At 39.1% G+C, this 25,182-nt stretch overlaps 1 protein-coding gene across 1 annotated transcript in view; it reads left to right on the top strand.

Annotated features, from left to right (window-relative positions):
* Positions 1-24,458, top strand: part of SCUBE1 (signal peptide, CUB domain and EGF like domain containing 1) — a 201,347-nt gene extending 176,889 nt beyond the window's left edge. The window contains exons 11-23 of the mRNA XM_042890068.1: positions 1,147-1,269; positions 4,472-4,591; positions 6,208-6,300; positions 7,686-7,802; positions 9,253-9,411; positions 10,553-10,756; positions 11,981-12,142; positions 15,252-15,419; positions 16,284-16,445; positions 17,851-18,048; positions 21,995-22,147; positions 23,060-23,139; positions 24,306-24,458. Coding sequence (XP_042746002.1) covers positions 1,147-1,269; positions 4,472-4,591; positions 6,208-6,300; positions 7,686-7,802; positions 9,253-9,411; positions 10,553-10,756; positions 11,981-12,142; positions 15,252-15,419; positions 16,284-16,445; positions 17,851-18,048; positions 21,995-22,147; positions 23,060-23,139; positions 24,306-24,458 — 1,892 coding nt within the window. The remainder of the gene's footprint in view (positions 1-1,146; positions 1,270-4,471; positions 4,592-6,207; positions 6,301-7,685; positions 7,803-9,252; positions 9,412-10,552; positions 10,757-11,980; positions 12,143-15,251; positions 15,420-16,283; positions 16,446-17,850; positions 18,049-21,994; positions 22,148-23,059; positions 23,140-24,305) is intronic.
* Positions 24,459-25,182: the final 724 nt, after the last annotated feature.

The raw sequence follows: 25,182 nt of genomic DNA, 5'->3' as shown, positions 1-25,182 counted from the left end.
AACCTCTCCAACAGCTCCAACAGATCAGAAGCCTGCAGCTCTAAGCCTTGTTCCATGTGTGCTGCTGTTCTTCCACAGGTGCCAGAGAAAAATGTGGCTAATTGGACTAGGCTTGTGTTTGTTAATTGGTGCAGCACCTAGTATGCCCTGTAACCTAGTCCCTCGTTTGGTTCCTACCTGTAGCTCCCATCTGACTTCAGACTGGGTCACAAGGCTCCAGAGCTGGGGACTCTGGAGAAGTGACTAGAACTCTTAAAGCCATCCCTGCAGGCCATGTAGATTCACTCAGAGCCAGGCATTTGGCAGTCGGAGTTCAAGACATGATTCAGGCATGGTTTGGAAAAATAGGCAGGCACTCAGCCTGTGAGCCGCTACCGCTACAGCCTGACCTGCCTTAGAAACACATGCAGTGACAGTTTTTCTATAACTATCACATATTGAGGCCTATCATTAGACTAGAGTCTGAGCAATTAAACCTTTGACATTTTTCTATATAATGTAATATACATTATTGTCCAGATGCTGCACAGACTTTCAAGAATGTTTTGCATCTTGTGAGAACTTCCAAGAATTTCAGTGTAACTAATCCTGACAAGTAACTTAATTGTGTCATTTGGCCTTATGGGAAATGGTCTTAAGTTGCACCAGGGTAAGTTTAGGTTGGATATCAGGAAAAACTTCTTTACAGAAAGGGTTGTTAAGCACTGGAATGGGCTCCTCAGGGATGTAGTTGAGTCACCATCCCTGAATGTGTTTAAAAACCATTTGGATGTGGTGCTCAGGGACATGATTTAGTGGAGGGTTGCTAGAGTTAGGATAGTAGGGTTAGGTTGTGGTTGGACTTGATCTTTAAGGTCTTCTCCAACCTGAGCAATTCTATGATTCTTTGATTCCATGTTATGTGTAAATCATTACAGGAATAGGAGCTGTGCATGTGTCTGGGGACAAATGCATGCAAAGCACGATAAGCTGTTTGACAAGACTGGTATCTGCATTACATATTTATAATAGATGTAAACATAGAAGATGTAGTAGGTACAGATATTCTTATGCACACAACTTTTCAATGTACACGTGTGTACAGTATGCACAGAGATACTGTATAGACATTGTTAATATCCTCTCAACTTTAACTATATTTTTCAGATATTGATGAATGCAGCATCAGCAATGGCAGCTGTGACTATGGGTGTCTGAATACAATGGGAAGCTATGAGTGTGTCTGTCCGCCTGGAAAGAAACTGCACTGGAATAAAAAGGACTGCGTTGGTAAGTGTGTAAGTCACTGACTCAGAGGTGGCTGTGGTGCTGCTCCCATTCTCCAGAAGAGTGAAGAAGCCTGTAACTTTGTCTGAGGAATGCTGCAGGTGGACTGAAGAATAGGAAATATGTTGAATGTGTTGATTTTTTTTAAATTCTGTTTTATGAGTCTTGTGCTCACAAATGTAGGTCTTCCTACGTTATTAGGTATGTTTTCGTTTGATCCTCTGCTTTTTTATGGTCTTTTGATATTGAACTGTGTAATTTCAGATATAACTCTACTTCCCTTTAAGAGTAATTTAGAATATTTAAAATATATGACTGTTTACAAGTAGGATGTTATTCAAGTCAATATATACATTCACAACATCATACCCCTGTTCAAGTTCTCCCCAGAAGTATCCTGCTCATTATAAAGTACCAATAGTAGATGTGTGAGAAGTATTCACTGCAGTTAGTACAATCCCAAGATGACTCAAATGATAGCAAGTACTACAAGTGCCACTAACTTTGTGTCAAATCTGAATACCTGTTCCAATCGTTGTTGTGCAACCCTTTAGGTAGATTATTTTTTCTTTTAGAAGCACAATTTGAAACACAACAAATATTGGTCATGGCTGCATTTCTGTGAGATTTTAATTCAATTTTCATATTTTTATTGAGAATGGCATACGTTAGGTCTTTCATAGTCAAATATAAGTTGTTGCTTTTTTTGTTTGCTTCCTTAAACCATGAATATTTTATGGATACAGTAGGAACTGATGGCTATTACCTAACTGGGAGCAAGACACAAAAATAAAGGAGAGACCTTGTTTAAAAGGGAATCTCCTGACATACTGAGGGAAAGCACTATACTCTGGAGTAGAGAGCACTGCACTAACCTCTTATATCATGTGATATAAGATTGTGGCATTTTTCCACTTACATGGATAAAGCAGTATGGAAAGCACTTTATAACTGGAAGGGTTTCAGCTGACATTCAGCCTTTGCCACTGACTTTCTTTCTACCTACCAGTAAGAACCTCATTTTCCCCACTTGCATTCAGGTGCATTACCTTCACTGCTTCTCTACATGAGAACTAAGGACTGTAGAAATAAGAAATGGTTACTTCTTGGGTTTGTTTTTAATTAACGGTCCACCATATCTACCTTGCAGTGTACTAGTTAGCCCTCTGGAAAAGGCTTTGTGAACTAACCTAAAACTAACTTGTAAAACTTTAGTAAAGACTAAGTTTTCTAAGGTCTGTTAGGCCACAGAACTCTCTCAACCTACTAGGAATGCTTTTGCCATAGTAAGAGCTTGTATTGAAATATTTTCCTAGTTGTGTATTTCTGTTCATTATTTGGAATACTCAGTTGGAAGGTGGAAAATAGAACACTCTTTTCCATTAATGCACACTGTTTTCTTTGATGAATTTAATGAGGCTTAAAATAAGTGTCATCTCCCTGCTGTGTTCTACATTTGCTGTAACAAAATCCTCTTTTGCTCAGAAACGACGCTTTGCACTTGTGTTTGTCTCCTCAGTCCAAAGAAATAGTATCTTTCCAAACATCACCAAAGCAACATTAAAGGCCTTTGGAGGGAGATAAGTAGAGGATGGTTATTGCTGTATTTCAGATGTGAACATTAGATGTGTTTAAAGGACTTGCATGTAATTTATACTTAACCAGCAGTGAGGCTAGGAAATCAATCCAAATGGTGGCTCCTGGGATCCTTCCTCTGTACTCAGGCCAAGCCAGGAAGGCTCATTCCAGCTGCCACATTTCAACTGGTCTATTTCATCCCAACTTTAGTCAGCTCTTCCCGAAGTCTGGCCAACCCAAAACTGTCCTACAGAATTCAGATGCTACAGCTCTGATCTCTAACTTTCTGTGGTCCAGTGGTGAGGTGAAGGGTAGGAAAAACGGCTCTTCCAACGAGGCCAGTTAGGAGCTAAACAGGAGTCAGCCAGGTCCACCTTGCAGGGTGAGCATGAAGCAGAAAAGACCAGTCAGAGGAAAAGCATATGCACTTGAACATGTGTTTATACAGGGCTGAACCAAGAACTGCTCTACAGACACCTGCCTGAGATTCATCTGATACAGCATGAACTATCTGGTATAACAGGTGCCCAGCACTACAGCCAATAGTCAGTGCAAACAGTAAAACTCTGGAGGAGGCGACTGGAGGAAAGTAAGCAGTGAGACTGCCTTAGTGCCAGATAGTGATGGCATCTACTACTCGAGCTGTAGCTGAGAATGCATCTGGTCATTTATAAGGAAAGGTATATTTAAGTAATACTTGAGTACCAAAAGATATTAGATTAAAATAAATGCAGTATCTTAATTATCAGTTGCATACCATCATCTTTAGATGAAGCACAGAACTGATCCAGCAACTCAGCAATGTCATGTAGGTTCAGCTAAACCACAAATTGTCCCTCACCCAAGTACAAAGAGCAGTTTGTGGGTAAGAAATACAGAATATTCTGTCTTCATCTTGCTGTGAAGCCACGAAGAGAAGCAGGGACATATTCATTGTTGCCTTGTGTGGTGGGTGCTGATGAGGAGCAGCTGATATTTATGTACCATAGCTTGGGGCAGTTCGACGTTGGCTGAAAGGATTGATGGGACTATCTACTCCCAATCTCAGCACCTGCTGCCTCATCGTTGCCCAGATGGGAAGTTTTCTACTTCCAGAAGCTTAAGCCTGGCACTGAAATACAAGCCTGTGAGAACTGGAGTGAGAAAAAGAAAATGCTTTCACTGGCAATCTAAATAAACAGAACTTTGTGAGAGGGATTCTTGTGTATATTGTTGTAGTTCCCCATTGAACCAGAGAGCTGGGCCTCCAAAAAAGGGGGACAGGACTTCTCAAGTCATTAATATTACCTATTGCTTCTGTAATGATATTGTGTGTGCAGCATAATGCTCATAATTAGAGATACCTGCATTTCAAAGTGCAGCTCTGGACCTGAACAGTCCCAAAAAAAGAAGAAGATAGGAATAAAAGACTCAGATGCTAGACCTAAAAATCTGAAGGAGTTCTATTTCCAAGTCCAAACTCAAGGTCCAAATGTTCTCTCTCCTGTTAAACGCTTATTTCAGAAATGCCTGCACCTGTAATTTTTCTTGGTTGCCACTTCTACCTTTCCTTTCTCACTGCTCTGAAGAAGTGAATGCACAGAGTTCTGGTTTGGGCTGCTTCTGATTTTTCTTTTTTTGTCCTCAGAGATGGTGAAATGTCTCCCAAACGCCAAACCAGCTCCCAAGGCTCAACTAGTATGTAGTAAGACAGGAGGAATAGAGAGCTGCTTCCTATCATGCCCCTCCAATACCCTTTTTGTTCCAGGTTTGTACAAAATATCTGTTCTCTGAAGTGATATAGTTATTTGAATGTGACTTGATGATTCTTCTCTGTTAATGTATACATGACTCTTGCATTCAGTTTTTATGATGGACAACTGTAAGTGAGCAAAGGTTCACTATAAATTAAATTTTGTCCAAACATGCACATGATTAAATACAAGAACTGACTGCCCGTTGCATTAAGGGTTTGGCCCTTGGTTGTTTAATCTGAGTTGTCATTTGAGAAAGAAAAAAAAAAAGTCAAACTGAAAAAAAAAATCCTACAGTTGCCTTAACTAAAATGTGCAAAAGAAAAATTTTGATACGTTAAGTTACTTAGTCAAAAGGGGAGGGAAAACTGAGCAGTTGATTTCCCTGCTAATTGTTAAGCACTGTTTTTCATTATGAATAGAATGCTCTGAGCCCCTCCAGGCATCTGCTTAAAATGATGGACTCTGCATCATGTCCCAGCATATCCTGAAATTGTGTGATCAAACAGGAGTGGAAACAGATTGGAAAATGGATGGTCCCTCCTAGATAATCTGGTTTAGAGAACAAAGCATGAGGCAGGGGCAGGAGAAGAGTGCTGGGACACCCTGAGCAACTTAATGTTGTGGCAGCCCCAGCATGCAATCAAACTCTTATGCCACAGTAGCATAAAACTTCCATCAGTTCAGCGAGGGACACCATGGATCAGTGAATGAAGCAGCAACAGCTTAAAACCCGCCTTACTGTCTCACACAGAGTGGGTATGACTTAATCTGTCTCAGGAGGCTGCGCAGGTAAACCCCTACTCACTATTTGTTGCTTCTGTTCCTGGCAGTAGCTGGGTTTCAATAAATTTTGTTGGCAGTAGTTCATCTGAATGTTACAGAAAATCAGGCATCTCACTGTGTTTTTTTTTCCCCTCCCTTTTCTTATCATTTGCTACATGTAATTTTCATCTACACAGTTTTGCAGGACAGTGGAGTAGGATGGAGGTTGATATTACTTTTTAATGGGTGTTCTCTTTCTGACACAGGATTATTTTCCACAAAGATGTCTCTACTTTTCATGTTAGTCCTGGCATTATATGTGGCAGAGCTGTTCACACGTTATTTTCATTTTAGCAGAGATTACCCGTGCATTTATCTAATTTGCATGCACCAATAGAGTTCAATCTGTGCAGTATGCAAACTCTTTCATAGTTCTTAGCATGTTAATTTTTGTTTCTGCCAAAAAATGTGTCAATCTGGTTAGCTTTATTACTAGTGTACATGATCTATTTATAAGTAACAGAGATGATCAAAGCACAAGGATTCTGCCATGAACAAACACAGTAAAATATTTCTGATCTGTGTGCCATGGAATTACTTAATTGTCAGCTAACCTCATGCCAAACTCTTTATGAAATGTAGCATTTCAGTGCTGAAAGAAACAAACCGTAGTCAATGCTCTGAAGCAGTAGCCCTTGGTAAGCTACTTCAGCCATTTAAAATCCAGGTTCAACACTTTAAATGTCTCATTATTTGGCAGTATTAGAGTGCTCAGACATGACACATTAGTGCTGAGAGTGCTAAGCAGAGCAGGTGTTTTGTGAGGCTGATGCCCTGCGTGCTGACTGTGTGTTCTGCTTCACAGATTCAGAGAACAGCTACACACTGAGCTGTGGTGTTCCTGTCCAGCAAGGCAAGGCTCAGCAGAAGCGCAATGCCACCCTTCCCAGCTGCGCAGGTAGGTGCTGTCCTGCTCACCTGGGCCATGGCCTCTGGGAATTAAATGTGGAGGTCTCCTAAACCACTGAGGAGATGCAAGGTAGACAACTCTGAAGTTACACAAAGCCAGATTTAAGAGTTACATTCAACAAGGGCAAGCTCTGGAGTAAATTACTTTCCATAGTCCAACATCTGACAGTGAGCATGTAAAAATGGCACAGACTAGGAGACGAGAAGCCCAGCAGGAGCACAGCAGCCAAAGGCAACGATGCTGCTTGGTGATCAGCTACAAAGACATTGCTGAGGAGTGTGGAGGATCTGGGCATTGCATTTCTATAACCAGAAAGGTTACAGTATTTTTACAAGCACATTTAGTGTTTCATTCTACTTGTTCACAGAAGTGGCTGGATTATTTTGCAGGGACATTTCAAAATTTCAAAAGCTGATACTTAGTGTAAAATGAACTCAGCTCTAGAAGATGAAGTCTGGCAGAATTAAAAGCAGTTGAAACAGCATCCATTGGAGGGAAGCATCAGCCCATTTCACATATCAATACCTGCCATGCTTCTCTCCAGTTTCCCTGTTCTCTAGCCATGTACTTGTTATACATTTGGAATGCAATACGAAGTATGTTGCTGTGGAGTTAACACAGCAGCCCATCTGTCTGCCTGTGCCACAGGGGCAGATAACCTCTATAATGCTCTCAGGGTTGCTCCCCACTGCATCACTTACTTGCAACACCCTTTTACCTGCTCCAGTTCCAAGGGGCAGCCTGCAGGAGCAGGAAGGTGACAGGCCATGCCATACCTTTCACACCATGGAATTTGTGAGGAAGTCAGTCAGCAGTTGCATTTTTGAAGCACTGCATATTTGGAGCCTTTAAAGTTATGACTGGCATGGATCTAAAGCTGAAGAAAAAATCTTGCAAGCTCTAGACAACCATCAAATAAAGGTATTTCCTTTGGATAGTTTTCCATTGTCAATAATTTAACTCCATTAAGTCAGTCTTACTACTGCTTGGCATTAGCAAGAGTCAGAGCTACCGCCAAGTAGTGTAGGAAGCCACAGTCAGAAAAAAAACGCTATCAGTGAATCTTACTCTTTATAAATGGCAAATTCACCCAATCCCACAAAGATGTGCAGGTGTACTGGATGGAAGGAGTGCATGCAGAGCATGTGCAATACTAGCAAATCCATTGATCTGTCTGGGCTCAAGTGTAAGTGTAATTATGGGAAATAATAAACTTATGCAAATGGATCCCTTTCCAAAAGGTGTATAGCTCTTGGTCTGTGTGTTTTCTATGTTGCAAAAAGTCTTTTAAGTCTATTTTTAAAAATAAATTCCAGGCTTCCTTTCATCTGCATCACAAACAATGGCTTTTTTTTTTTGTTCTACATCAACAGATTCCTTAGCCCCTCCAATCAAGCAGAAAGCTCGCTTTAAAATTAAAGATGCAAAGTGCCACTTACGACCTCGCAGCAAAGAAAAAACAAAAGATGCTGGGAAGCAAGCTGTCTTAGGTATGTGATTTGTTACAACACATAAACAGCTTCAGAATTTTTTTTGCTTGTTTGTTTGATTGTTCACGTAATTTGTTTTAACATCTCAGTCTGAAAAAAAGCAATGCTTTTCATATTCGGATTTGAATTTAAGATCAAGTCAAGTTCCACACTCTCACTGAACAGTGCCATAAGTTTGGATAGGGCAGTGTTGAGATGTCACCAGTTGTTTTGAAAAATCTTTGTCCAAAACTACATGAATTTGGAATTAAGCTGATCCTTTTTCTGACATTGGTAATGGCAGAAATATCTTGAGACAAAAAGCTGTGACCAGTGCAGTTGCAAGAAATAATGTCGGTTCAGTTTGTTGTTTCCAATCTACGTTTGCAAACGCTATTATTCATTTGCATTATATTGGATTAGTACGCACTGCAGCAGCAGACAACCCCTACATAGAAAAGTTACAACCAAAATCTGATGTTACGTAGTCTTCAATCATATGTTACACTGGAATTAGTAGTTATGCTGTGAGAAGAAAAATTTAGAAGAGGATTTAGACAAAATTACAACAAATCTGAAATGTAAATAAAAAAGGATTTATCAGGCTATACCAAAGCACTCAAATGTTTCAAAAAACTCATGGCAGTAAGATTTGGGACTCTATTATTGCTAATTTTTAACTTCATTTTTAAGGTTAAACAAAACATTTTTAACAGATTTTCATGACATTCATTTCTTGTCCTCCATCCCCTTGATACACTGGAGTAGATTGAACAATTAAAGAATATGTTGGTATTTTTGCTGTGCACTCCTACAGCTGAAATATCTGAAGTTCATTTACTTTTAACATTAACTCAGAATTTTCTGGGCTTCAGTGCACAATACTGGTGAGACTGCAACAGCTCAAGTTCTTGCTTAGAGGAACGTAGCAGCTTACAGAAAATGTCTACTGGTGTTACATTCTCTGTTGTGAGTCTGTCTTACCACTCTTGCTAGTGAGAAGTTGAATGATAGCTGAATAGAAAAGAGATTTTGAGTAAGAGATTGCTCAAAGAGATAGAACATCAGTTAGTAGTTTTCTTGAGGCCCATGCTTGTTCTGGTTTAGTCCCAAGCCTGCTGCTCTAATGAATTTGTGAAAACTGACTCTCTTGCTTGGTATAACCATGAAATGACTGTATGTAGTATTGCAGCTCTTGCCTAATTTCTCTAAATAGTTTCCTAATCCTAACACAGAAAAGATACAGGAAATTATAGGCATTATAGGTAACACTAAGCAGCTGAGCATCACCACACCAGTGCTTTTGCCTCCTGCTTTCACCAACAAAAGGATCAAAGTGTCTAAGTGCATGTGAAATGTTACGAAACCTGTCACTGCATTAATAATAACCCAGCTGAGATATTGCTCATTAGCCTGTCACTTGCTACCTTGCTACTTGATTTCTTTCTTTGTGTGGTTTCTCTCATGAAAGGAGGTCAATTCCCTTGTACAGACAACTGCCACGTGACTTTTGTGAATCTCAAGTGTGATTCCTCCAAGAAAAAGCGCCGGGGCCGCAAGTCACCGTCAAAAGAAGTGTCCCATATCACCGCAGAGTTTGAAGTGGAGATGAAGTCAGAAGAAGTCTCAGGTTTGTCAACGGTCTCTAAGTCTGCAGAGAGAAACCATAATTCAATTCCTCAGTGTGTTGTTAGAATCTCTTTGATGCTATTTTATCAAGCTGCTATGTGAAGCTTGTAGCACAAGCTTCATTCAACAGCCTTTCCAAACTCAGTTTCCGAGTTTTATTGAAAGGAATTAGGTATGAAATTAAGCCAAAGAACAAAGATTGAATCTGCAGCAAAATTCCTAGAGCTAAGTCTTGTATTTTAATTTAGTCTGATTTTCTTAGACAACTGAAGTGCTAATTGATGCACAGAGAATGTAAGGATTAACTAGAAATTATGTTACACTAACCCTAAAAATATCCTTCAAAATGTAAGTTGCTGAAACTTCAGTCTGAGAATTGAGTATTTTTATCACACATTTGATAAATTCATGTATTCATAACAAACTTCAGGAAGCAAAAGAATTGCTTCAAGTTATTCAAGATGTAGGATATCATGCTATAACATTCAGCCAAAGAAAATGTAGGTTGAATTCTATAAACTTGTCAGTCTTCAAAGGCAGATTTCTTAACCTGTGAAGGTTATCTCAGTAGCCAGGAGTTCAAACAGCCAATTGTGCTAAAAAGCACCTTTCTTTGTGTCAGTTATGTATTTTGATCAGGAATGTGGGGAGAATTCCTAATCAAATGAGTGGACTGAGAAAATTCAGAAATGGTGGTGGTGTCTGACAGGACACCTATGTGGAAATAGGATGCAGTGGGACATCCACCCTTCTTCTAATTGTACACAAAGCACTAGTCACTGCTACTCTGTAAAGCAGAGTATAGCATTGTTGCACAGTGCCGTCTTGATCCTTCTGTCTAGACTGGTGATTTCTGTAGCCCTGTGCACTCAGTATAACCAGATTTCTTAATGACTGAGGTACCAGCGCTCCATGCCCACTCACAAGCCATGCAGCTCAGTTTGATGGATGTCAGGGTACTACTGGCTGGCCCCATAAAAGGCCTGATTTTAAATACAGTGAGCTGCTTCTACAGTTTATATGGAGAAGACAGTGAAACAAACAGAGGAGTCACAGTGTAATGCAAGCTGAGCTTTTTGTTAAGCACCTCTTTTAAGCATCAATCTCAATTGCTTCTAGTTTTCTTATCGTTTCCCATCTAGACACCTGTAACATTGACTGTGTTCGGAAAAGGATGGAGCAGAAGCTGCAAACTGCAATCAAAACATTGAGGAAATCTATTAATAAACAGCAATTTTACATTCAGTTTTCTGGGACAGAATATGAAGTGGCTCAGAAGCCAGCTAAAGCTACTGAAGGGCATGAAGCTTGCAGTACGGGGCAAGTGCTGCAGGATGGAAAATGCGGTAAGTCCCAACTGATTCCGTTCAGCCATACCCCAAAAAACACATTGCCACAATATGTTGGCAACTATTTCACAGTTACTCCCAGTATCTAATGAAAATACATTTACAGTTCTGTAAAACAACGAAATAGCATTTTCCTAGATGCTGTGTATTTAGTTTGAATTTGTCTCTCTTACTTTCTTCATCACCAGATAATCTGTGACCTGTACGTATATTTATAATTAACACTCAAAAAGTCCAATTAAAAAAAAAAAAAAAGAAGGAACGATCTATAGAAATCTATTTTAACTTTATGTCAGATCTCAAATTTCTTTAAGCTTCTTCCACAGTTACTAGGCTGTAGTGCTAAGGTGATAATGCAAAACTACTAGTGGCAGTTCCAAGCACTGCAAGGTTTCTAATCACTTGGAGTCACATTTTCAATATTAGCATATCTGTTTTTCCAGCTGCTTTTAGACACCAAGTCATTTACAAGCAAAAAGGAGTTTAAGACAGGTCTGATAGATGCCTCTGATGAGTTGTTTCTAAGGCTGTTTTCATCACATAGGAACAGTGATTTACAAGCAGTTATTGAAAAGCTGCTGCTGTTAGTGTCTAGAAGCCCATACATTTTTATTACTAATATCCAGTAGAGAAAAACCTTTAATGTAATTGTGACCTGTTACTATAAGAAGAGTATACGGATTCATTTATATACTTAAAATGCCTTCCATTTGGGCTATTTGAGTGTCAAGAAAAAGAAAACATTACATGGGATACACTGCCCTCAGAGAAATCGCCAGAACTGATTACAGGAGACAGATTTTGTGCCTTCTTCCATAAAACTTACACATAAATGCACATAATTTAAATTTGTTCACATCATCAAACTATTCACATCATTTCCTATACATTATACAACACTGCCTTAATTGAACTGCCATGTACTGTTTGCAGACTGCATTAACTTTATTAACAACTGTATCTGGTAGTGCTTCAGCACAGTAGAATGCCATTTAATGGGTTAAACAGTAGAAGAAGGACCTTGACTGCACTGATGTCAATTGGCCGCAGACCCCAGACAGTCCTCTTTACATCAGGTGACAGTCTTTGCCTAATGCATGCAAAAGTGCCACTAATAATACTGGGACTAAAAAGACCCATCTTCTCTAAACGTTCAATATATAGGAAAATGATGTGATCAAAATGAAAGTCCTTATGCAGATTCCTCTTTTCTTTTCTCAGTTACCTGCAGCACGGGCACCTTTTATAGCGGAGAACATAATCAGTGCGTTCCTTGCTCACCAGGAACATACCAAGACACAGAAGGTCAACTTACCTGTGAACCTTGCCCAAGTAATGATGGACAGGGAGTAGCAGGCGCCCGGAATGTTTCAGAATGTGGAGGCAAGTTTGATGTGATTGTAAAAGGATTAGGTGCTGCCACACAGCCTGTGAAGTGTGGAGGCTAAAAGAGGGCAGAGCCATCCACACTTCTGTCTTGTAAAGGTAACAGAAGAAATCTCTGTGCTCTTACAAGCAATAAGCAAAATGTTTTGGCTCGTTCCATTCACTGACATGCTGACATTGCCAACTGAAGGTGGGATCTGCTGCAGCAAGGTTATGGTATGAAAATGAGCAAGTCAAGCAAAGCTCTTTACTTCATGTCAGGTATGGAATCTGAACAGACATACCTCGACTTGTAAGGACTCATCAGGTATATTGCAAGCCAAAGGGATAGTTTACTTTGGGCTGGTATTGGTGAGTGTAATGAACCTGCTGATTTAACCTTTTGCATGGGATGCTGTTTACCTGGCTTCACTGGCAGCAGTTGTAACTTTGAGATAGTTGTGCTGCAAGGGTCTGTACATGGGCTCAGAGGTAATGACTGCAAGTGCCATGCTGTATGAATTTGCTGTAGCTTTTGGCAAATGACACAGCACCTCTGACTTGACTTCGTTATATATAAATTGGATTATGATGGTAATCCCAGTTTCAGAAAAGAGTTGCAAATTTCATTTTGTAAATGCTTCTATTGTAAGTTATTCAAGATATATCACTGTTAATTATTTTATCTACATTATTTCCTGCAGATGAGCAAAATCTAGTAGCTTTTTTTCTTGGAAAGAAATCTGTCCTATCTGCTTTGCCAGTTCTGACTTTAAAACCTATCCATATAATTTACATTAATGCTTACTTCAAGAATAACTAGAGTGAGCATAAAATGAATGACACTTGAGAAGCTGCCATTTTTCTTCATTCACTGAATTTAAAAAAAGTTTAGTTTAGTCAAACATATGGTAGATTTTGCTGATATCCTGTATGCAGGAGCTATCATTGAAAAAAACTCGAAATGCCTGTACATCTTGGGTTTTGGTTTTTTTTTGTTTGAACAAAATCCAATAAGAATAGATTATCAGAGTTTAAAAAATGTTGATATAGTGTACTGACCAAAGTAGAACAAGAGTTACTAGTTGCTTTATCTCACCTTTGGCAAAGCTTACATTTGAATTTTTGTTCTGCACAACACAAAGAAATCCTTCTGGTTATTTTTGTGGAGAGTATTGCTCTGGAAATGTTTGCTGTCAGATCACAAGAGTCTTTTTTTTCCTAATCAACTCTCCCCTTTTCTTTTTTTCTGAAAGTGGCAAAAGAATGTACTTGAGACTTCATAAGCCTCCCTAAATTTTTATCAAGAATGGGATAAAATGTTGCAGCACATATGATAAAACTGTATTTTTATGACTTTGTAAATAACAGACTTTGTTAGAAATGTACTCACCATGTGTAATTAATACTATTTTTGCATCCTATCTTCTGGAGCAGTGTATGTCTGTGTGGTAACAAGTACACTATAATCCAAATCCTCATCCCTACAGGTGAAGCACATGCTGATACCTGAAAGAGATTGCAAGTGGCTGTTGCATAGAACTCTTTTGTAGCTCCAAGTGAATAAGATGCTATGATATTTAAATTCCATGTGATTCTTGCAGACACAAGCCCAAAACACAGTTAGGGAGCCTATTCATTTGGGGCTTTTCTCAGGGAAATCATGTCAGATATGTTTTGTTGGTAAATTTCAATTTCAAATTCAATTAAAAAGGCAAGAAGGAAACAGCTCACTTCTATATACATCCTCAGGTAAGATATATTAATGCTGAAAACAGCAAACATTTAGCAGTATGAAAACACAACGGTACCTATTCCTTAAAAGATATCTCTGAGCCACATTTCACACATTCTTAATTTTCACATTGAAATCCAGACCCACAGCCATTCATTAACTACGTTCACATTAAAGTCCAGCAACCAGTTGGACCAGACCAGGAGGATCAGTTTTGCTATAAAAATAAGTGCAGAACTGTCTTCAAATTAGCAGTGTCATGTCTCTGAGTCTGTGTCACATCAACCTACTTGTACACTCATATTCCAGCCAGGTGGGATGGGAGCAAGACTAAATCCCAGAGATCCTGATCCCAACGTTGTCTATAAGAGTTAGATTTTTTGTAGGAACTTTTGCTTGAACTTTTGCTTGAACTTTGCTTTTGCTCAGGATTTCTTGTCCATCCTGAGTGCCAATTACCCAGGATGCTGGACGTCCCCAATATTTCCCAATATCAGGGTTTATAAAAAACCCCAACTCCACCTAGAGCTCTCAAAACTCTCAGGATTTCAAGCCAGTTTTTTTCTGTCTGCTGTTCAGTTCTTAGGGAAAATGAATTGCAAAGTATTGCTATTAGGCAACCTCAGGGAACACCTAACACATCTCAAAGTGCTGATCTCCTGGCTGGACTAGTGTGAAGATATGTAGTAATGCCATAATGTTGAAAAACTTGACATCTTGATTCTCAAATATGTTGTTGAAGAGTAAAGTACACTAGCTAGAAAGAAGCAAGCCAAACAAATGCCTATCAGAAATTAGCTGGAGAGCAAGTTTTAAAACTACCTTGTATCTGTCAGTGGGCTCCTCAACGAAGTGCTTTGCTTTTCACAAATGGCCGCTTTCTGGCAGAAGAACTTCTGACAAGCAGTAGTTTTTGCAGCTGCCCAGAAAGCTGCTGGTGTCAGCTATTCTTCCAGACAGGATGCCACACTGTCCCATCCAGATAGTTACCATTTCCATATAATAAAATGAAGATATTAAAAAGAAAACAATGCTTCACAGATATGATACAAAGATTCATTTTTTCCCTACAGAGAACTTTGTAATTCTCAGGTGAAAGGCTCAGTGAAAATATTATAAAAACATCTTATTAGACCCATTCTAGAAAAGAAAATTCAAAAAGAAACATGGGTAACCAAGAGCTTATTAAGAAACTAGTTCTAATTGCTGGCCCTGTTTTTAGGAAGTAGTTACAGGAACAATCCAGATGCAGCAAGTAAGACTAGAATTTGATCTGCAGCTGTCTTGTAGTTACTTTTTTAAGGTAAAAAAAACATTGCCAACTATGAGCTGTTTTTATATTTTGGCCAGAAAAGTAAGCTCACTAACACAGATGATCATTTTCATTTCTAGGGCAGTGTTCTCCTGGACACTATTCATCAGATGGTTTTAAACCTTGTCGAGTCTGTCCTCTTGGTACATATCAGCCTGAACCAGGAAGGACCCTCTGCTTTCCATGTGGTGGAGGGCTTGTGACCAAGTACGAAGGTGCTGTTTCTTTTCAAGACTGTGAAACCAAAGGTGAATTTCATATCTTTCCATGATTTGTTTCCTGCTGCTTGCCCTTTTGTTTGTGAGCTTTGATAGTCTCCAAAACAAACATAGTCACCGCATATAGGAACAGTGTATGTGATTAAATTAAATGTTCGGGCAATCTGTAAAATAGTCATGATCTCCCAAGGTTGTGGAGATGGAGTCTGAACAGGATTTATTGTATTTGGAATTTACCACAGGCACATATAGTATTAGCTCTGCAACTGGGAAGTATAAATCAGCTTCATTGCATGGCAAAAAATCAAACCAGCCTGCATCAGAGAATGATTTAGCCTTTCATTGCTGCCTGTTTTTATTTTCCAAACTAGAAAAACTAAATATTACAGAAATTATATGAAGTTAAGGATTCTTTACAAATGGGCTGGGCAGCAACTGTTAGTATGGAACATGTTGCGTGTCCTGTAATGACAACTTCCAGTGCAAACACTGAAGAAGGAATCTGCCCAAACTTATTTTGGCTTACTTATTTGAATTACATGCTGATTCTGGCAAACATAGGAACTCCCCTCTTGCTATTGTGAAAGACGTTTTTGTTGTTGAGGCAGATATGTATCATCTTCCATTTTTTATTAGCTCATAGGAAACCCCTGCATCAAATGTAGTGAGAGGCATATGTAGCATGAATTGCTAGTTCATCAGTCTTCAGAGGAGTATTCTAGTTAGAAGGTCATTTGTAATTGGAAATAGTGTGAGCTTATGTTCTTTTTGCCTTTTACTGCCTAGTAAGTATACTGCAGTTTGGGAATCATGGGCTATGTCCAAAGTAGAGGGAAGATATCTCTGCAATGAAGATTGTTACTCTCTGAAAATAATATGGCTCATACTTTGCAGTTCATTGCTCTCCTGGACACTACTACAACTCCACAACGCACAGATGTATCCGATGCCCTGTAGGAACTTACCAACCTGAGTTTGGTCAAAACTACTGCATCACCTGCCCTGGGAACACAAGTACAGATTTTGATGGCTCCACTAATGTTACACACTGTAAAAGTAAGTTACATTTATAGTAGCTGTGAGGTGAAGCATGTCTTTGTTTCTGAACCGCAGCTTGAAGGTTCATTTGTCAGGTTGCACTCTCATCATGTATTTCCCAGTTAGCTTATATCTGCTGCCACATGGGACAGTAAAAACTGAAAGCAAGGAGAACAAAACCTGGAAAACTATCACTTGATGCATTTAATTGTTTTAGCATTAATGTAATTTCATAGAGTGCCAGCTACAAGTTAAAACTATTGAGCTTTCAAATTCCCAGATCCTGGAAGTTTCACAGTGATGCATATTTCTATCTCTGTAGAGCACAGTATCTTCTATCAGAGTAACTGCTGCTAGTCGTTATAAAATGCTAGCAGATACGGTCATGCATACTGCAAATGCCAGATAATTACTTATGACAGTGAAGTCTCAGGCTTTTTTGCAGTACTCAGCCCTCTGTCTTAAATTACCATTTGAAACATCTCTGAGGATTGCTGTGTAGTTGTATTTGATCTTCTGTGAGTTACTGTTTCTTTTAGACGAAAGATTTTTTTTCATCCCAACCATGCAAATTTAAGAGAAGTTCTCTATAATAGTTAGGTAATGTCATATCAAATATTTGTATGTACAGCTGCCATAAATTTTTATTCTTACTAAGTCATAATTTCTAATGTAATTTAAGTAAATCAGTTATTCTTAAAGAATTTGAAGGAGTTTGATAATTTTCCAATAAAGTAAAACCACTTATGTCACTTTGCTGGCTTAGATATTTTCTGTTTTCAGTCCAGCTTCTGACCTTGCAGAATTTTTTGATTAAGCAAAATATTTAAATGTACATCTAGTTTTACACAGTTGTGTAGGCTTGGAAAGATCAAGTTAAATAACTTAGTGAATCACATGGTAAATTCAGTAGGAATTTTAAAAGCTCAGAAAGTAAAACTTAAATGCATCGGTTAAGATTCTTTAATAAGTTGTTTCACTTTAAACAAAGCAAAGTAGATCTATAATCAAGATAAGGTTACCTATTAGGATCATCACACGCTTTCACCTAAACCAGGTTAAAAAACACATGAAGTTCAGTCAGAAAACATAGATGTCAGCATGGCCTCAGTGGTAACCACTGCATGAGTGCCTCCACAATGAGATCCTGTTTACTTACCTGCTGGTTTCTTAATCAAATGTCAAAGCTGAATGGAGGGTTACCTTATGCACTGGAGATTAAGGGCTTACAAATCAGTTGCAATGATCTCTGTAGGTTGACTATTGCTTTAAGGGCTTTCAGTGATAAACAAAGAAGCAGCTGAAGAATGTATCCATTTCTAAACCCAGGAGGAGAAGTTTAGGCTTGCTCTTGACAGATCTAGAAAAACAGCTCAAATTAGCTCATCAGCTAACACAAATGCTAATTTCTGTTCCTGCACAGACCAGCACTGTGGAGGAGAACTTGGTGATTATACTGGCTATATTGAATCACCCAACTATCCTGGAGACTACCCAGCTAACGTTGAATGCATTTGGAATATAAATCCACCCCCAAAGAGGAGAATACTCATTGTTGTGCCTGAGATATTTCTCCCAATAGAAGATGAATGTGGTGATGTTTTAGTAATGAGAAAAAGTGGTAAGTTGTCAGACATGGGTTATATAAATATTTATTGCAAACAGTCTGAGTGGGAAGTTCGTACTGAACGGATGATTGTCCTCAACTTTCAGTGTTTTTAAAAGGACTGTTGAAATGGCAGAGCAAGTTAAAACAGAACACTGTACCAATAACAATTAACATATTAATTATTCAGGAGTCCTGGCTGAATCACAAAGCAGTTAATGGGCTTTTGTCTAGCCCAATTATCATGTGGGATAAATCACTGCCATTCTAGAAGTCAATGCAGTAATGCTAAGTTAGATTAGGAAAGATATCTCCTGACATCTATACAAATTATTCTCTTGCTTATCCTTTGTGAGTAAATGCTGCACAATATACAAATGCTGCAAGTATTGCTAAATCTTTGCCATGGCACAGATTGTCTCCTGACACCTTCAAGAAATCCAACTTTTCCCAACTTTATGTGGAGTGGTATCGTACTCTTTCTTTGATTACTCCTGAAGCTAAGACAGCATTATGATACATTTCTCCTGCCGTCTTTTATAGGCATCCAGCTTCTATTAATCTGTTGTTAAATTTCCAAGAAGCACCAAACCTGAAAAGCAATTGTTGATATGGAACTTTGTTTGAACAGTGTATTTTACTTGGTAAAATGGCATATTTCATTTGCTAAAACAATTTTCGTGACCTTTTTTTTTATCCTTGAGGGCTTGTGTTGGCAGCTCTATATATCGGATGAGTACTAAAAGAAACCTGCTCACTGTAGATAAAATAAAAATATTTCTGTATAGATTTGTTTTTGAAAAGCAAAACAGTGTAGCAGAACAAATTAGTTGTCCTAATCCCAAGCTGTGGTTCCAGCAATAACTAAAGCCAGGCAGATCAGGGAAATATTTGGCTTTCACTTTAGAGCCAACAGTAGTACCACAATATCAGCACTGAAAAATGAGGGGAGTTTTTCAGATACGTGATTTGCAATTACTATATATTTGGCATCACATAAATAGTCTTTACAAATATTTATTACATTTTATGGAAAGTCGGCATACAGTGAAAGCAGTGAAAAAACTGATCGCAGATCCAGAGGTACTGTTGGATCCCCTTACTTGTAGTTTAAGGATGGACTCAACCACAATAGTATGTATAAATAATACAGCATGTTCTTGCCAGCGTGGTTATGTTAAGCTGGGCTTCTCCCAGATCCACACTTGCCACCCAGTCCTTCACTTATGCACACACAGGCAGATGTGGGCTGAGACAAGCTCCAGCTCTGTGGAAGTATTTGCACAGAGCAAGTAAAAGTCATGCTCACATGCTCCAGTGGTTGTCGTGAGTTTCCATTTGCTGAGCGTGCTTTGAATGTGTTCAGCCCAAGTCACACAGGCAGTATAAACAGAAAGTGAGCAAGCTTGTGAAATTTGTTCAGTAATCTGATAGCTTTGCTTGTCACCTTAACTCTGCACAATTGTGTGTGGTTCTCAAATTATCAGCTCTATTTCAGTATAGATAAATGGTATTTTCCTTGCAAACCTACAGCTAGGTGTTTCACAGTGGTTGGTCCTGGTCCATTATGATCCCAGTAAAAAAGCACTTAGTCTCTGTAAGATACCATTTTAAATGCTATTTATTGAAGCTAATTCTGTAAGGAGAGAAAAGTATAGGTCTTTACGTGGTAGGAACCCTAAGTGCTGTAGCATCAAATGGGCCTGTGATTCACACAGCATACTGGGTAAACCTTGTGCACAGAAAAGATTTTCCACTTTTCTTCATTCAGCTGTTAGGGGATTTTTTTATGAGGCCAAATGAAGTGCATCTCAGGCTCCTGAAGAAACTTGTTGATGTGATTGCCAAGCCACTCTCTATCATATTTTAAAAGTCATGGCTGTCAGGCAAAGTCTCTGCTAACTGGGAAAAGAGAAACATCACTTTTAAGGTTAACATATTTTGTAAGAAGGGAAGACATGGGGAACTACAGGCCTGTGTTGTATGTGAAGTGCAGAGACTCAACTACAGTGAGTCTTACCTGGGAAGATCATGGAGCAGATCCTCCTGGAAGAGATGCTAAGGCACATGCAAGATGACAAGAGGATCTGACACAACCAGCATGGCTTCACCAAGGGCAAATCTGGTGGCGTTCCATGATGGAGTTACAGGATCAGTCACTCCTTCAAAGAAAGAGCAACTGATGTCATCTACCTGGAGTTGCACAAGGCCTTTGATGTGGTCCCACACCACCTCCTTATCTTTAGATTGGAGAGATACAGATTGAAGGCTGGTCTATTCAGTGGATAAAGAATTGGTTGGATGGTCACAGCCAGATAGTTGTGGTAAATGGCTCTATGTCCTGGTGGAGGTTGGTCACAAGTGTTGTCCCCCAGGGATCTGTCTTCAGACCAGTGCTCTTCAACAACTTTATCAATAGCATCAACAGTGGGACTGAGTTCACTCTCAGCAAGTTCGTTGATGACACCAAGCTGAGTAATGCAGTTGACACAACAGAAGGAAGGGATTCCATCCAGATGGACCTGTAGAGGCTTGAAAAGTTGGCCCACATGAACCTAATGAGGTTCAACAAGGCCAAGTGCAAGGTGTTGCACTTAGGTGAGAGCAATACCAGAAGTGTGTACCGACTGGGAGAAGAACTCATTGAGAGCAGCCCTGCAAAGAAGGACTTGAGGGTCTTGGTGGACAAGAACTGGACATGATCCAGCAGTGTGCCTTGTGGCACAGAAGGCCTACTGTATCCTGGGCTGCATCGAAAGACAGGTGGCCAGGAGGGGCACAAGAGGTGACTGTCCCCCTCTACTCTGCACCTTGTAAGGCCTGATCTGGAGTACTGTGTCCACGTCTGGGGCCTCCAGCACAAAAAAGATGTAGAGCTGTTGGAGTGGGTTCAAAATAGAACCACAAAGATGCTCCAAGGGCTAGAACACCTCTTCTCTGAAGAAAGGTTGTGAGAGCTGGGTTTGTTTAGTTTGGAGAGGAGAAGACTCAATGGAAAACTCATTGCAGCCGTCCAGTACATAAAGGGAACTTACAAGCAGGAGAGGGACTGACTTTTTACAGACTGATAGTGATAGGATGAGGTGGAATGGCTTGAAAATAAGAGAAGGGAGATTTAGGCTGGATGTTAGGAAGAAATTCTTTACTCAAGAGTGTAGTGAGGCACTGGAACAGGTTGCCCAGAGAAGCTGTAGATGCCCCATGCCTGGAGGCATTCATTCAGGACCAGGTTGGATGGGGCTCTGGGCAGCATGATCTGGTGGGTGACAATCCTGTCCATGGCAAGGGGACTGGAACAAGATCTTTAAAGGTCCCTTCCAACCTGAGGTATTCCATGTTTTGTGATTCCTGAAACAACTCTATCATTTCTACTGCCAAACAAAAACAACATTCTTATGAGAACTTATTGCTGCACTGTTAGATAAAGGCAAGGCCAGGCAGGTGGTGTGATCAGCCGTGCCAAGTGAGAACTGCCTGTAGGCTCCTCTTCTTCCTGTGCTCTGGCTGAGGTGTTCCTGCAGCCATGGGATTTGCACAGTGTAGCACAGCACTGGCCTGGGCACACTCACATTAACTCTTCTTCAGAGGGTAATTGCTTATTGCTGTCAGGTTAATTCCCCAAGCAGAGAGTTCTTGGAGCTGCTTATCACATGTGCCTGGGGTGCAGCTGACTTGTTCTGGTCTATCTGGGGTCAGTAGTACACAGAGTGAGTAATATTGATACTAATCTTGTAAATGTTAGAAATGAACTTGTCTTGAGACAGAGGAGAAGGGTTCTTATTACCTATGTTGAAAAATTCCCTTCTTCTCTTTGGCAGATAAAAGAGCCTTCTGTCACCAAACAAACAAACAAACAAAAAAAAACCTTAAGCTGACAGGTATATGTAAACTGAGAAGTGTTTTGTCAATTTCACATTTCTGACTTTGAAATTATAAAACGTATGTATTTAATATTTCCTAGCTTCTCCTACTTCAATTACTACATACGAAACGTGTCAGACTTATGAGAGACCTATTGCATTTACTTCAAGATCAAGGAAGCTATGGATTCAGTTCAAGTCAAATGAAGGCAACAGTGGGAAAGGATTTCAAGTCCCTTATGTGACGTATGATGGTGAGAGGGGGATTGTTTTCCATCTCTGTGTTATATGTGAAATGCAGAACACTGGCCTTCAGAATCTGTCCATCATGTGATGACAGGGAGAGAAGAATGAAGACAAAACTTCATGTAACTTTTTCTGTCCATTACTTTCAAATTCTTTACAACTGGTTTTAAATGATACCTGATTTTATATTTATTTCTTTTCTTAATGTTTGAAAGACAGATGGCAAGTTACAGAGAATTCTTTAAACTTACACGAAATTCAGTGAGACTCTCTTTAATGGTCATTTATCATATGTGTAATGAGAAAACTATTAATTGCTGTACATTTCAGGAAGCCCCTTCATCAAGCCCTACTGATAATCAACACAGTCATTAAAAGTATAAATTAATAACATCACAAGTTCAACAGAGAAAAGCAAGGATGCCAAAGGAAATGCCCTTTAGCTAGCCAATCCAACAATAAATCCTTAACGTTTTAGACCATTCTAGCTCATCATACAGAAATATGCATTAAACTGTGTATTTTGGACTTTGGGATGATTTCTGTTTTAACAAAATCAAGACTTTTTTATGATACCTTTGGCAGCTGCCTGTGTTTTTGTAGCCTTTGACAGTTATTTCATATCTGTGGTCTTGTTTCTTCATTTATAAAATGTAGATAATAAAGCACTGTTATGTGGAGGGAGTAGCTTTCTGGGGGTAAGTCAATATTTACATAGAGAATTGAAAGTTACTGTTCAGTACAGAATTCTACATTTTACTGTGATTAGATTAGACCACAGCAGGAAGGTGATCACTGAATAATGAACTGGATACTCAATTTCTCACCTGTCTCTAAGAGGAAGTCTAGATAATGAGTGCCTATCTGTCTGTTATCCTGCCAAAGGATATCACAGTCGCTCACTGATCTTTATTTTTCAGAGGATTACCAACAACTAATAGAAGATATTGTTCGGGATGGACGATTATATGCATCAGAAAATCATCAAGAAATTCTAAAGGTATGAAAATTCTTCTTTATCTGAGGCTAACCAAGGATTCCTTTTACTAAATATTTTTCCAAGGTAGCTCTCATTACCCTCATAGGGTTGTGATATTTAAACCTCCTCTGTGATGCCGAATGAGATTCCCTCTTTTCAGAGCTTTATGCTGGTATTTGAAGTAAAACAAAATCAGTAGCTCAGTTGGGCTAAGCACACATCTACATCCTTTGCTGACGTAAGACGTAAATGAAACATATGCTAACGTGATTGTATGTTATAAAAATGAATAAGCTATTGTTCAAAGAGTCTTCTTCAGCCTCAGTATGGCATATGTTTAAATTAGCTTTTTCAACAATAAATTACAATTTCTTGTGCATTAAAAATTATCTAAACTACTATCTTGCCTTAACAAGATATAACCCTAATGTAGCATTGTAGGCTGTTTGTGAAAGGATTTTCGAAAGGCAAGATAAATGGTTTTCAGAAGGAGAGAACTGTGGAAAAAGGCTGCTGTGTTGCCACGTATAACATCTAATTAATTTAAACTTAAATATATGTGTATGTAAAGCTGCTCAGAAAGCAAATTTTAACCTGCTAAATGTAAGGCTTAGAGCCAGCTCTCCTGGTTGTCCTTGTCTCAACCCTCTGAGCATTCGCTCACTGGATCTTCCAGGTCACTGAGGTTTCAGGCACAGGCTCGGCTGATTCCCTGAAACAAGGCTTTACCAAAATACAGGAGAGGCTCCTTAAAGAGCTCAGGCTTGCTGAAGACCAGTCTTCTTTCTTTCTTGTGGAAGGAAGGTCCTGAGCAACAACATTAAAGAGGCTGGAAGGGCCAACAGAGGCAGCTTTCCGTACTAATGCCTGACTTGTACAGCCAGTTTGTGGTTAACCCAACTGCTGCTCTCTCAATTCAGTATCTTCCAGGAACAGAAATTGCAGGGGAAAGGGAAAAAAAAAAAAAAAAGGAAAAAAAGAGAAAGGAAAAAAAACCTGAAAACACAGTAGACAAATTCATCAGTATAAAACCCTACTCCAACATGGAGCAGTTTACTTACACTGCTTTAGCCAGAATCAAGTTCTACCAAAAGAAAAAAGCTGACTGTTGTTCATTAATTATGATAGATGAGCATAAACTAAATCCCAACAGTATTTTTATATAATATGTATGTTGTCTCCCACAGGACAAGAAACTGATTAAAGCTCTCTTTGACGTACTGGCACATCCACAAAACTATTTCAAGTACACAGCACAAGAGTCAAAAGAGATGTTTCCAAGATCATTTATAAAACTATTGCGATCAAAAGTTTCCAGATTTCTACGACCGTATAAATAGTGGTATTCAGTTTGAGGTTATTTTGCATTCCTGTTGAATACTGTCTTTCCTCCGTAGTAGAAACATCTGGTAATTTAAAGGCTCTTTTCTGCAGTCTTTATTTTCAGTTGTATATTGAAGAATACCTATAATGTTTTATAATCATTAACCACCAATGTTCTGAGTGAGATTTTTACTACAGAAAAAGTATTGTGGATCCTTGAGCGTGTCTATTTGAAGATCCAAACTTGTGTCTGCACTTGCGTATCTTCACTTTCCATTTGAAACTACATTATGTAAAAATATTCTTTCCGCTTTTTTTTATTTTCCATCAAAAATAATTTTCTGCAAAGCAAAGAAGGCATCTATTCAAATCTGATGAAACTACCTACCAGTAGGTTCTGTTGTAGTAAGAGGTATGTAGTATGAATAAGATTTGGATTTTGAATTGCACTTGAAGTTTAGAAGAAAACAAAACAATTTAAATTTTGTTATTTCTCATTTGTGGCTTAGTGGAACCTCTGACCAAGTAGAAATCAAAAGGGAAGAAAAAGGAGGAAAAAAAAACCAACAAGAATCAGATGTATAATTTTGTTTTATGAATTCTGTACAATTGAGTCCCCTGTGCTTATGTTTTCATCTCTCCTCTTCTAAACTTCTTCAGAGGTTTGCCACTATACATTACTGCATTGAAATGGATCGAGCTATGGAATTCTATCCATCAGTTGGTCCCTTTGGAGGCAGT

Source organism: Lagopus leucura, unplaced genomic scaffold (genome assembly GCF_019238085.1).
Source record: "Lagopus leucura isolate 7727_CA_CO unplaced genomic scaffold, USGS_WTPT01 Super-Scaffold_100159, whole genome shotgun sequence".
Lineage (NCBI taxonomy): Eukaryota > Metazoa > Chordata > Aves > Galliformes > Phasianidae > Lagopus > Lagopus leucura.
The sequence above is the reverse complement of the archived record's forward strand: the minus strand, read 5'-3'. Positions and strand labels throughout refer to the sequence as shown.